Raw genomic sequence first — 14,635 nt, 5'->3', positions numbered from 1 at the left:
ATTTATTTTCCATAAAAAGTTAAGTCTTACGACTCATTAACCAAAATGTGGAATTACACCTATAAAAATACAAATGTGGCAGCTACGGCTTGTTCTCCGGCTTCTGCATCATCTCTGTCAGTGATTTCCTGAAACGTGTGCGTTCTAGCAATGTCTTTTTTTTTTCTTTTTCGTTAGGGAGACACAATTGCATCCTGTGATTCGTATGGTATTTTGAAGCTTTGGGACGTGAGGAAGGTATCAGCGGTGTTATCAGTTGATGCAGGACCTCACCCTGGAAATCAAGTGGCCTTTGATCCTTCAGGTAAGAACAAATGTTAAAGTTCTGTCAGACGATGCTTCAGATCCTCGACGTGTGATATGTAAGTATCGACCGGGAGTATAAAGTATTAAGCAGCACTGCCGACTGGAGCCGAGGTGATCTATGCAGGTCAGAAATGAGTGCCCTGTATACAAGGATTCCAGTCTACAACATTATCAGAAGAATCAACAAAGGACTTCTATTTTTAAAGGGAGCATGGGGTACAGACTGAACCTGGATGAGACCCTTCTGGGTCCTGCTCCTTCATTTTGATTGTGTCCAGGCGGCAGTAAAGAGTAACCCCCCCCCCCCCCCCCAAATGGGAGTTATCACCTAGCTTGCAGATCTTCGTAATCAGTGTGTCCAAGAACCTTTAATAGAATGTATCCTGGCTCTTCTACTGCCCTGTGCTCAAGTCCAGACTCTGTATCAGGACCAGACCACATAAGAACATTTCTTGTTTGAAGCTAACCTCAGAAAACTAGCCCTTTAGCAGTAGCTAGGGCAGTTACGGCTGTACTCCTGTTTGCTAAGGCCCTGCCCCACAAACCCTCACCCTTCCCTGCTGATACCAAATCTTCAAGCAGTCACCTGGCAGCAATAAGGTGAAAGAAGTGGAAGTAGCGCTCGCACGATCGCCACCTCCTTTTCAAACAGCTGATCAGCAGGTGTGCTGGGAGTCGGACCCCCTCAGATCACATATTGATGACCTATCCCGAGGAGAGGTCATCAATATGTACTGGCTGCGCAATCCCTTTAAAGGGAATCTGTCACCAGGAAGTTCTCTGTTAAACCAGTCATAATGCCTTGTAGGGTTAGCTGAATGTAATAATACATTTCACATAGTCCAGCGAGTCTCTTTGGGGTTCACATGATCTAAGTGTCAAAAGTAATGGAGGCTTAAAATACACCAATGAATCAATTTTATAAAAAAATAATTAATTGTGTTACCAGCTCACTTACAAACTGGACTTTTATTTTTTTTTTTTGGGTGGTGTCTTTTGTACTCTATGTAAAGGGAAGCAGAGCTTTGGACCTAGTTAGCATAAAAAGCTGCTCAAGGGTGGACATTCACTTTAAAGGGAACCTGCGATGTAGAACATGGTGTCTTAGCTGAGGGCAGCATGTGAGCTGAGCAGATTGATATATAGTTTTATGGGGAAAAAACTGCTCATTCCTGCTCATTCTGGTCTTTGAAGTCCCGGAGGAGGTCCGATCAGTGATTAACAGCTATCTCTGTATTCACAGTCATAGAGAAAAGGCTGTCAATCACTGATAGGACCGCCTCCTGGACTTCAAGGAACAGAAGTAACAGGAATGTAAATGATTGAAATGCAATTTATACTGAATCTTTTACAATAAATCTATATATCAATCTGCTCAGCTCCTCCTGCTCTATAACTTGCTGCTGGAAGAGTGCACCACATTTTTATGCTGACAGGTTCCCTTTAAGCACAGTCTTTGGTCTCTTTCGTAAATTTTATTTACATAGTCCCGGAGAACTCCTTTAAGCTCTTGAGAAAGGGCGCATACACTGACAGCTGGAACCCCGGGGAATGAAAAATTGAGCGCTGCTGGTCTTCTGCAAATCAATTTTATGATTTTTTTTTCCTTTTAGAGTCGTTGTGCTGTCCACTTATAAATTGCCCTTTAAACACCATATAACCAAACACAAATACAGAGAAGTGCAGTAGCTGAAAAATATGAGTTCCCTTCATGCTCAGAGTATTTCAGATGGAAAATTTGGCTTCATGTCACAAATTCCTGCTGAGAAGGTTGTAAAATTTGACCCAGTGGTTTGCAACCAGATATTGGGAATATAAAAGACTCTTGAGGCTCTTTAGAATCATGAAAATGGATTCTTAAGTCTGCTGCCTGAAAATGGTGAACATTTAGTTATAAATCAGCGTCTGAACCTTGTATACTTGTAGTGTAACTGAACGCCAGAATATTTTTCATGCTCTTGTTTATTGCCTCTGGTAGTTAATGCATTCGGTTTCAATTTCATCATTGCATAGCGCTGATTAATATCACGCTCCCAACGTCCCCGCTTTGCTGGCGGCTTCATGTGTGTGCAGGCGACTGCAGTAAAAGAACAGACAAGGCTGTAAAAGCCGGTGTATAAAACACGCTGTAAATTGTCGCTCCTCTATTATCGTTACCTGCTAAACATGCCTGATATTTCGCTGTCTGTCAATCTACTTCTTTGTGGCAGCCTGGTGACATTTCCAGTGCAAACCTTCTGTAGCTTTTAATAAAACAGCAATTTGTTTGCTTTAGTGACATAAAAAACCTTGACATTTTGTAACTTTGTCTGTGCAAAGAAGTATCTCCCAAGGAAGATAACCACCTCACTAGCGCCACCTATTGGAAGTGGATCTTTAGGAGCATTGCCAATAACTCTCCATGCCATGGAGTACTTCCAGTAAGTCTGCATACAGAACCGTTCTCTTTAAGGAGAACTTTATGTCTAGAAGACTTAGACGTTGAATCCTCTCCAAATCCACTTAAACTAATTTAACACAAGTATATAAACGACGAAGTACGAAATGTAGCTGGAAAGGGCCGGATTACCGCCAGGCCTCATTGACTCGGCGGGGATCCGGGCGGTTTCCGAAATTAGTGCCAAAATTTCAGCAAACAAAAACTGCTACTTTCACTGTTTTTTTTTTTTTTCTCCAGCCAAATCTCAGCATTCGTGTCCAAAACCGGCCAGATCCCTGATGGGTCTTGTTATAGTCAAGGAGCCCCTCTCCGGCTATGCAGGATACGATGAACTCCGGCAGGCTGTTCCTATGGCAGAACAGCCTGGCGGATAGTTTTAGCACTAGTGTGAAATTAGTCTAAGGGGGTTTGGCTATGCCGAGTACGATGAACTCCGGAAGGCTGTTCCAGCAGTTTTAACGCTAGTGTTCTGTGACAGATTTCCAGTTCCACCATTTATTATGCATACTTTGAGAATAACCCCCTCCCTCCCCAAGAAGACTACCTTTTAATGTAACTTTGGGAGGTCATCTCAGAGAGGTTTCATTATATATTGCAAGAGCCTAGATTGTATTAAAGGAATGGTTAAGCAAACTCCATTTACCTCCAAAATATGGAGTAAAAATGTAACAGGCAGATGTTGGACGCAACTAAGCATCTTCATCTGTGTCTTGTAATCTACATGATGTATTTTTATATGGGCTATCCCCACTCCACCCCAGCTATGATGTCAGGAGGTTCATGAATGCTCATATGTATTGTCCTTTACTTGGAGCATTTGACTTAGGTTGACAGTACATATTAGATAGCTGCTGGCCAAACAGTCTTCTTTCCTGATCCCTCCATACACATGCATGTTCGCTTCGACAAAGTGTTGATGTGTCCCAAACCGGGAGTGAGGAGAAAGCCAGTACCAGACAGTGGTTTATCTCCCCAAGAATAAAAGGATCAGTCAACTGTCCAATCCTTGTCTCACCCAACTTCTGCTGTCAGGGGAGAGTTGGGAGGCTCCTATATGCATTAAATGGTCAGCCGACATTTATTTATTGTGTATGGTCAACTTAAAGAGGACCTGTCACCACAAAATGCAATGCAATGTGCAGGCAGCAAGTCATAGAGCAGGAGGAGCGAAGCAGATTGATATATAGTTTTGCAGGAAAAGATTCAGTAAAACTTTTTGCTGGTCATTCGCTATCCGAAATACATATATCTGTTGCAGATTGCGTCGCAAAGGTTCCATGCGCCACAATCTACGACTTTTCCCTGTTCATGCCAGGTCTGAAAAACCTATGTACGTTGGATTGGGGGTATTTTTACCACCCCCTCGGAGACATGCACCCACCGCACTGCTACTAAGGAGTGCTGTTCACCCTTGTTTTTTCGCCATACAAATTACTGATCCGGAGTCAGCGGCAGGTGTTCTGTACATGTTTTACTGTACTTAGCCTTGCCAGAGCATCTGTCAGCAGGTCTGTACCTATGAAACTGGCTGACCTGTTGTGTGTGCGATTGGCAGCTGAAGGCATCTGTGTTCATATGTGCCCACATTGCTGAGAAACAAAGTTTTGATCTATAAAAATGAGTCTTAAGGCCCAACGGGGCTTTGCCGCTACCCCTAGAAGCTCTGCTCTCATTGTAAATGCTGCAACCTCAGTACTTTGATTGACAGGGACAGAATGACGACGGCTTCGTTGCCTGGCCTTTTTAATCAAAGTGGAGAGGGAGTGGCAGTTGCAGAGAGAGCAGAGTCTCTAGGTGAAACGGCAACACCCGCCATTGCTCCTAGAGGCTCATTTGCATTTATTAAAACAGCTGTCTCAGCAATGCAGCGACATATGAACATGGGACCAACACAGGTGCACATGTAACAGGTCAACCAGTTACAAAACTGCTGACGGAAGCCCTTTAAGGGTCCATTCACAAGGTTGTATTTTTTGTCTACATCCATTCTGCAATTTTGCATATCTGATGCGGACCCATTCATTTCAATGTGGCTGCAAAAGATACGGACAGCACACTATGTGCTGTTTGCATCAGTATGTCTGGTCTGTGACCCTCCAAAAAAGATAGAACATGTCTTATTCTTGTCCATATTTGCGGATAAGAATAGGCATTTCTATCATGGAGAAGGGGGTTCTGTTCCGCAAAATGATGAAGGCACACGGCTGGTTTACAGCTGTGTGAATGAGCCCTAAGTTAGAAAAAAGCAAAGGTATTAATGATTAATGTATAAATTACAAGTTTCACTGAATCTTTTCCTATATATATATATTAACTCCACGGCACATCCAGAAGTAAAAAAAGTAACTAAAATGTTTATTCACCAGACATACAGCAACGTTTCAATCCTCTCAGTGGGCTCTTTCTCAAGCAAAGGTCATCACCATTTGCTTGAGAAAGATCCCACTGAGAGGATTGAAACGTTGCTGTATGTCTGGTGAATAAACATTTTTGTTACTTTTTCTATTTCTGGATGTGCCGTCTAGTTTATCAATTTTTGTAAGTAAGGTGGGTGGATCACCCCCACAGCCTCTGGCACCCCACTACATAAAAAAAAAAAAAGTTGCTGCATTTCTGCTGTTCTGCCCTTGTTTTGTACATATATATATACACTCACCTAAAGAATTATTAGGAACACCATGCTAATACGGTGTTGGACCCCCTTTTGCCTTCAGAACTGGCTTAATTCTACGTGGCATTGATTCAACAAGGTGCTGATAGCATTCTTTAGAAATGTTGGCCCATATTGATAGGATAGCATCTTGCAGTTGATGGAGATTTGAGGGATGCACATCCAGGGCACGAAGCTCCCGTTCCACCACATCCCAAAGATGCTCTATTGGGTTGAGATCTGGTGACTGTGGGGGCCATTTTAGTACAGTGAACTCATTGTCATGTTCAAGAAACCAATTTGAAATGATTTGAGCTTTGAGACATGGTGCATTATCCTGCTGGAAGTAGCCCTCAGAGGATGGGTACATGGTGGTCATGAAGGGATGGACATGGTCAGAAACAATGCTCAGGTAGCCCGTGGCATTTAAATGATGGCCAATTGGCACTAAGGGGCCTAAAGTGTGCCCAGAAAACATCCCCCACACCATTACACCACCACCACCAGCCTGCACAGTGGTAACAAGGCATGATGGATACATGTTCTCATTCTGTTTACGCCAAATTCGGACTCTACCATTTGAATGTCTCAACAGAAATCGAGACTCATCAGACCAGGCAACGTTTTTCCAGTCTTCAACAGTCCAATTTTAATGAGCTTGTGCAAATTGTAGCCTCTTTTTCCTATTTGTAGTGGAGATGAGTGGTACCCGGTGGGGTCTTCTGCTGTTGTATCCCACCTTTCTTTCCCATTTTGACATTCAGTTTGGAGTTCAGGAGATTGTCTTGACCAGGACCACAGCCCTACATGCATTGAAGCAACTGCCATGTGATTGGTTGACTAGATAATCGCATTAATGAGAAATAGAACAGGTGTTCCTAATAATTCTTTAGGTGAGTGTATATATACATACATACACATATACAGGTGAAACTTGAAAAATTAGAATATTGTGCAAAAGTCTATTTATTTCAGTAATGCAAACGAAAAGGAATTGCATTAATGCAGATTAAAATTAGAATTTTGTGAAAAGGTTCTATATTCTAGGCTCAAAGTGTCACACTCTAGTCAGCTAATTAATCCATACCCCCTGAGCAAAGGGGACCTCAAAACTGATATTTTTTGGAGTTTCATAATCTGTAAGCCACAATCATCCATATTATAACAACTAAAGGCTTGAAATATCTCGCTTTGCATGTAATGAGTCTATCTCATATGTTAGTTTCACCTTTTAAGTTGCATTACTGAAATAAATTAACTTTTGCACGATATTCAAATTTTTCGAGTCTCACCTGTATATATATCTCAATCTGCTCAGCTCCTCCTGCCTGCAGATTGCCTTGCATTGTGTAGTGTCCAGTATGTTCCTGTGAACGTAGGTGATGTAGAAGATGGGTGGCATTGTATCCCCCCCCCCTCCTGGCATTCTCCTTTTATGAAATATTAGCAATATAACTTAGAAATCATATGCCGCCTGAGTACCCGCAGATTTAGAGGATTTCTTGGAGTCATTCTTGATAATTTCTCCATGGCAAGATATTGACTCTCACATCCGATTTTTCGCTTTGCCCTATTTCCCCCTCTATAAGCTGTGAATGAAATGACATTTGAATATTTGTTTTAAATTTAATTTCAGATAAAGATTGCAGGCACTTATCTGAAGGGCTCACTGGAAACCTTCACATCCTAAGCCTGTAATGCCCTGTTCACTGTGGATGTAAACTGAAAATACACATCAATTTAACTGCCGCCTCTATTAAAGGATTACCCCATTTATGAAATCAACCATCTCAGATTAGAAATGATCAATATCTTTTCAATTTTCTGTTGATGCCTTTATTCACAATTACATTATAATAGCCTGAAAAATACCTTAAAGGGGATATCCCATGACTAATGTAAAAAAATTAAAATCAGACATCATATAGTACATGACAATCTCTTTCTAACAAATCTAGAACCCGCCCTGTACCTCACATGAAATCCCCATTCATTGCTCTGCTAGATTTATATCAAGCTGGTAGCTCAAGAGGAGTGTCCCTTCTGCTGCAGTTCAGGGGCCATGACCTTTCTGCTGCTGCTCTCACACTATCACAGATCAGGAGGTACCGTATTTTTCGCCCCATAAGACGCACTTTTCCCCCCCAAAAAATGGGGGGGGGGGGAAATGCCCCTGCGTCTTATGGGGCGAATGCTGACAGTTTAACATCGCTGGATGCGATGTAGAGCGAGCGGGGGCCAGGGGAGGGACTGGGAGGAGGAGCTGGGGGCCGGGAATAGCGGCGGGCCGGTGCAGACAGTGTACTATAGCCCCGCCCCGCCGCTCCGGTATAGTAATATTAAATGTCTTATTCAATTAAAATGTATTACATATGCCCCCTCACTCCTAAATTCCTAATAGTACCTTACATCCTATTCCTAATAGGTTCTGTACAATGCCGGCAGGCCGGGCGGCAGCGTAACTCCTTGATGCCACGTGCCTGCGCCGCCTACTTTATGAATGAAGCAGGCGGCGCAGGTAAATGACGTCAGTGAGTGACGCGTCACAATTGTACACAACCTATCAGGAATAGGATGTAAGGTACTATTAGGAATTTAGGAGTAAGGGGGGCATATGTAATACATTTTAATTGAATAAGACATTTTATATTTGTATACTGGGGGGGCGGCGGGGGGGGGCTGATCCGTGGATGGCACAGTTAAGGGGGGGGTCTGTGGATGGCACTGTTATGGGGTGGGGGGGTCTGTGGATGGCACATATATAACAGTGCCAGCCACAGATCCCCCCTGTAACAGTGCCATCCACAGATCCCCCTGTAACAGTGCCATCCACAGATCCCCCCTGTAACAGTGCCATCCACAGATCCCCCCTGTAACAGTGCTATCCACAGATCCTCCCTGTAACAGTGCCATCCACAGATCCCCCCTGTAACAGTGCTAGCCACAGATCCCCCCTGTAACAGTGTCCGTCATCCACAGATCCCGCCATAACAGTGTCCGTCATCCACAGATCTCCCCCATAACAGTGTCCGTCATCCACAGATCCCCCCCATAACAGTGTCCGTCATCCACAGATCCCCCCCATAACCGTGTCCGTCATCCACAGATCCCCCCATAACAGTGTCCGTCATCCACAGATCCCCCCATAACAGTGTCTGTAATCCACAGATCCCCATAACAGTGTCCGTCATCCACAGATCCCCCCATATCAGTGTCCGTTATCCACAGATCCCCATAACAGTGTCCGTCATCCACAGATCCCCCCCATAACAGTGTCCGTCATCCACAGATCCCCAGTAATAGTGCCACCCACAGACCACCATTAGTTCCAAACCCACCAAAAGCACACCTTTTGGTTAAAAATATTTTTTTTCCTATTTTCTTCCCCAAAAACCTAGGTGCGTCTTATGGGCCAGTGCGTCTTATAGGGCGAAAAATACGGTAGTTGAAGGATGTAACTGAGCATGTGCGGCCATCTCAGTGAGCCAGACAAAGAACTAAGAAAAAAAAAAACAGCATGTGGCGCTGTACGGATACATTTTATTGAATAACTCAATGGCTATGCCAAATTTTTAATGACATGCAATTACAAAAGTATTCTGATCCAGTTGCTGGTTTCAAAATTGTAAAATATTTTTCATGGGACAACTCCTCGAAACCAAGTTCTTGTTGACTGTTTTGTGACGTGTCCATTATTGCAAATCAGAGTAAAACAAATCCCAGCGGGTTCTTGTAACGAACTTCAAGGTTTTATTGTTTCATATTATATCTAATTCATACATGGACGCGTTTCAGCATATCCATATGAATTGGATATAATCTGAAATAATAAAACCTTGAAGTTCGTTACAAGCACCCGCTGGGATTTGTTTTACTTACATTGTGGCCTCGTATCCTCCCCGTGCGGGCACGCCCTTGGTTCAGGTGCCGGCTATTCCTTGGATTTGCATTATTGCAAATCAGCCCTGGAGTCCCCTGGTAAGGTTCAAAGAATAGACCATCATTATAAGTTCTGGAAAACCCTTTATGCTCCATTCACATGTCCGTAGCGTGTTTTGTGGATCCGCAAAACACGGACAAAGCAATGTGCATTCCGCATTTTGCGGACCGCACATCGCCGGCACTAATAGGATATACCTAGTCTTGTCCGCAATTGCGGACAAGAATAGGACATGTTCTATTTTATATTCGGGAACGGAAATGTGGACCCGGAAGTGCAGGTCCGCATATCCGGAGCCGGGCCGCACATTGTGCGGCCCCATAGAAATTAATGGGCCCGCAATTCCGTTCCGCAAAATGCGGAACGAAATTGCGGACTTGTGAATGGGGCCTAAGGCTGGGCCTACACTTAGACTTTTTGTAATACTATTAATTGATTTTAACTATTATACTAAATGTCTCTCCAGTTTCATAATGATATTTTTTTTATCTTCCCAGAGTACCCCAAATACTGCATATTGCTTAGTGAGCACTTTCCTTCCCCTGTTCTTGACATCACTGCATCCTGGCAGGATATTTACCCGCCTTACTTCCTGCTGGCGTTTCTATCCACACCCTCCATGCATTGCTCTGTAATATTTCTCAGGGCTTGCTCCCCCTTCCACACTGTTTTCTTTGCAGTTATCATACCCTCTACAACTCTCCTCTCCATGTGAGCTAGGGGGAGCAAGCCCAGTGAAACATTACAGAACAAAGTATGCCGGGTTTGGTTAGAACCCCAGCAGGAAGTTGATGAAATCAGGAAGTTCTGCCTGTAAACATCCTGCCAGGATGCAGTCATGCTGAGAAAAGAGGAAAAAAGTACTGACATGAAGAACAGGTCTATGGGTCTAGGTGCAGTTTAGGCCTTAGTTACCTTTTGAATAAATACTTAAAACGATTTGATACATATGCAAATTAACCTGAGATGAGTCCTGTAGGTGAGATGAATCAGGAACAGGACTCATTTCAGGTAAATTTGCATATGTATCAAATCTTTTTTTTTACACAATAAAAGCACACAGAGCTATGGGGACTGGGTATTGCGGATGTGCTAGCGACCATCTAGCAGCCCATGTCCTCAGCTCCTGTGTCACAATTGTTATTAAGCAACCGAGTTATCAATCTGTGATTTTTGTGCTCAAGTAAAGAAAAAGGGAGGTTTGGAACTTTAAAAAAAATCACAATTCAAGCTATTGCAATTCATTCTGCAGGCTTATATGGTTTCATTATGGAGCATCAGAGTGTATCATTTTACATTCTGTATTTTATATCTAATCTATCATGCATTTAACACATTATAAGCTTGGTCCGAAGATGCCACATTATAAATGATGAATATAATGTATACTGAGAGACAACTAACGCATCTGTTGCCTGTTTTAATTAATCTGAAACACATCCCAGTTCTCTTTTCATTGCATTGACTCCTCTAGCACTCGGCATGATGGTCCTCACATTAGTGGAAGGGCCATTCGGCTTAGCGTGAGCTATTAAATAAGTCTGGTGCCACGCCAAGAACAATCTGTTTAGAGACAGGTCCTTCAAATGGGATCAGCATTTAGAGCCATTTAATGCATGTTAACGGTCTGGTCCAGCCGTATATCTAAATATATATTTTTATGTTGACCTGCAGTTCCAAAAAGCTTTTCTGAAATGCTCATCAGCTATCTCTTGCCTAATGTTATTCACAGTCCTTCTAGGATTGTACGTTGCGATTTTTTTTCTCTCTTCATTTATAGTTGATATGCTGTAATTAACAGTGTAATCAATAATTATCATATTTATAATGGAAAAAACTTTTTTTTTTCATTGTGAAGTGGGAAAATGTATTTTCCGATACTAGAATAATGATGTCACATTGTCCTGCACTTCATTTATGTGCTCATTGGTTCTCAGTAGTTATTGCAAGCGAATGATCAGACCTGTAAATACAAATGACCCTAGATCAGGGATAGGTGGTAAATGGCTGATTGTTTAGGGTCGCACTGCTAACCCACCCTCCATCCCTGGGGTGGGAATCCTGAGCCCCCTTTATGACCACAGGCTGATTGGTTTGATTGGACCCGTGGTCCAGCATGTGCCCTGCCTCCTCATTCAGTGTTAGAGATGAGTGACTTGATTTTAAAATTAATCAAATCCATAAGGAATTTCCCACAAACGGCACTTTCCAACTAATTCAATTTGGAGGGGGATTAGGACACTATTTTATAGTTAAAAGACAGAGAAGAACGCATCTTTCCACCACAAAGGGATAATTTTTGGACATTTTTTTTCTAAATAAAAAAAAAAAGAGTCTGTTGCCACAGGCTGCCATCTGTTTATCCATAGTTATATATTAGTGTTGGGCGCGAATATTCGAATCGTGAATTTTAATAGCCAATATCGCCACTTCGAGAATTCGCGATGATTTAGAATATAGTGCTATATTTTTGTATTCGCGAATACTCTAGATGTTCCTGAAGCAATGATCCCTCCCTGCTTCTTGCTTGTGGGCCAATAAGAAGACTGCAATGTCTTTGTCTGAGCTTAGCAACATCCCTAGCAACCAATAGGAAAGCTGCCTACCCCTTACGCTACATGTACACGACCGTTGTTTTGGTCCGCATCCGAGCCGAAGATTTTGCGGCTTGGATGCGGACTTATTCACTTAAATGGAGCTGCAAAAGACATGAACAGCACTCTGTGTGCTGTCCGCATCCGTTTCTCCGTTCCGTGGTCCGCAAAAAAAATAACCTGTCCTATTCTTGTCCGTGCATGTAGCCTAACTATATAAGAACCTCCCCAGCAGCCATTTTTTGTAGTTTTATGGAGTCCTGAGAGAGAGCAGTGTCATTGCTGTGCTTTGTTGTATTACATTAGATAGTTAGCTTATATATATAATACAGATAGTTAGTGGGAGATAGTCAGTGTAGGTTAGATAGTGATATAGTGTATCTGATAGCTTCCAGTGCAGGGTGTTGGGCAGGGTGATAGGTTCTGCTGTCCATACATACATGCTACAGACATAGTGCTGTGATGTCACAAGTTCACAACAATACTTAGTGCACCCATCAGTAATATGTAGTCAGACCTGCTAAAATGTGAAGTTGCACGTATTGCACAAAAATATGCGCATCATTAATTGCTGATTAGCACAATTGCGAATATATTGGAGCACTCTATCTGCATATGAAGCTATTGTAATGTTCTACCGTGCCAACCATTTTCTCCAGTCAGGAAACTTCTAGCAGCTTGAAAAATGTAGCAACAGTGACCCACGCCGGTATTGCGCGCGCAATATACGCATATTACATTGCAGATTTTTGGAATCAAGAAAATAATTGCGAAGTATAGATTTTGCAAATATATGACAAATATTCGCCCAAATATTCGCGAAATATTGCGAATTCGAATATTACCCCTGCTGCTCATCACTACTACATATGTCAGACATTGCTAATATTGTCGTGGTTTTAAAAAGCTTGAAAGGGGTTGAACACAGTCCTAGACTTCGGATTGTCATTGTTTTGGGGCAATTGGAGTCACCTTTAATGCAGACTGAATCAAATCTGACACCCGATTTAACCAGAATCAGACCAGTAACTAATTTCTAATTTTGGTAAATTTGCTCTTCTATATTCAGTGGCTGGGGCTGGCAAACACAGCGTGTGTGCTTGAGAAAGGTCCTGTGATAGGACTGACATTTTTTCCGCAATTACTCAAAAACGCAACTATCGATTTCAACTAAACTTGGTATACACATCCCTTGCTATCTGGAAAGAAATCTTGTGGGGTCACATCTCTCTAGGACCGTTCCTGAGATATTCCCAAAAAATGACCTGCATTAGCCAATAGAAGCCTGCAAGTCTTTTACTCATATCCCAGCTGCTATACACACGGTCACATGTCCCTTATCAGCCAATAAAAGCTTGCAGGCCCTTAGTCTCCACATACACACAGTTTTACTCCAGGTTTCCATAACAACCGAACCATTTTTCTTCACTGCTGTAGGTCAACTTTAGGCTAGGGCTACACAACGACATGTGTTGCGCGAATAATAAGTCGCACGACACATAGGGCACAACTACACTGCTACATGTGTCGTACGACAATTTTATAATGATAGTCTATGGTGTTGCACTGCGACATGTGACATGCAGCGACTGTGATGCAACAGTCGCAGAAAAATCCATCTTGAATAGATTTTTTTCAACTGTCGTGTTGCAGTCGCAGCATGTCACATGTCGCAGTGCCACACCATAGACTATCATTATAAAATATGTTGTGAAGGTCAAAGTTAAGGGGATGGGCTGCTGTGGAGGTCCAATTTTAAAGTGGCGTGGCACTGTGAGGGGGGGGGGTCAGTGTTAAGAGGTGAGGGGCTGTGGAGTTCACTGTTAAAGGGGCGGGGTGCTGTAGAGTTCACTGTTATGGGGTACTGTCGATATCTTTTAACGACGCACAGAAACATTCAATGAAATAGATGAAATATACCCGTGCAAAGCCGGGTCCTTCTGCTTGTGTATATATGTGTGTGTGTATATATATATATAAATATATATATATATATATATCGATAGAGAGAGAGAGAGAGAAGAAAATAAAAAAAGCAGCACACATTAAACGCGAATTCTCCTGAAGGCCTGAGACCACGGTCCCAAGTGTATATAAAAGAGAAAAAAGGCAGAACTCCAGATTATGTTGAAAAAAGTGGACGGTTTATTCACCCATCTAGCAGCAACAGTTTCAGCTCTTTGGACAAAGGCTCCAATAAGAGAGCTGAAACGTTGCTGCTAGATGGGTGAATAAACCGTCCACTTTTTTCATCATAATCTGGATTGCTGCCTTTTTTCTTTTTATATATATATATATATATATATATATATATACACACACACACAAACACTCTACCTCTAATACAGATAAGCAGTTCTTTACATATAAAGGTCAGAAAATTTCCGGAAGCTGGTGAGTCGCCGTCAATGATGAGGTCAGGAGTTTCCTCCGGGTATTGTACAGTGCAACATTGGAACAGTAAAAATAACATAAATACTCTCTTACCTGTTCTCCAAAAAGAACTTTATCATGACACAGCGTGATAGCAATATAGTACTGTACATGTGGTGCAGCTAAATAGCAGGACAGTGCACATAACTCAGGTAGAGAGCAGGACAATGCATGTAGAGGAGGTGGAGAGTAGGACAGTGCATGTTGTACAAGTAGAGAGCAGGACAGTGCATGTAATACAGGTGGAGAGGAGCACAGGACAGTGAATGTAA

At 42.5% G+C, this 14,635-nt stretch overlaps 1 protein-coding gene across 1 annotated transcript in view; it reads left to right on the top strand.

The window, feature by feature from the left end:
* The window catches only part of SPAG16 (sperm associated antigen 16), a 1,034,764-nt gene that overhangs the window by 757,621 nt on the left and 262,508 nt on the right, over positions 1–14,635 (top strand). Inside the window, exon 15 of the mRNA XM_044304163.1 lies at positions 178–304. Within this exon, the coding sequence (XP_044160098.1) occupies positions 178–304 (127 nt within the window). The remainder of the gene's footprint in view (positions 1–177; positions 305–14,635) is intronic.

Source organism: Bufo gargarizans, chromosome 8, assembly GCF_014858855.1.
Source record: "Bufo gargarizans isolate SCDJY-AF-19 chromosome 8, ASM1485885v1, whole genome shotgun sequence".
In the NCBI taxonomy this organism is placed as follows: domain Eukaryota; kingdom Metazoa; phylum Chordata; class Amphibia; order Anura; family Bufonidae; genus Bufo; species Bufo gargarizans.
This window is presented reverse-complemented; position numbering and strand designations above follow the sequence as displayed.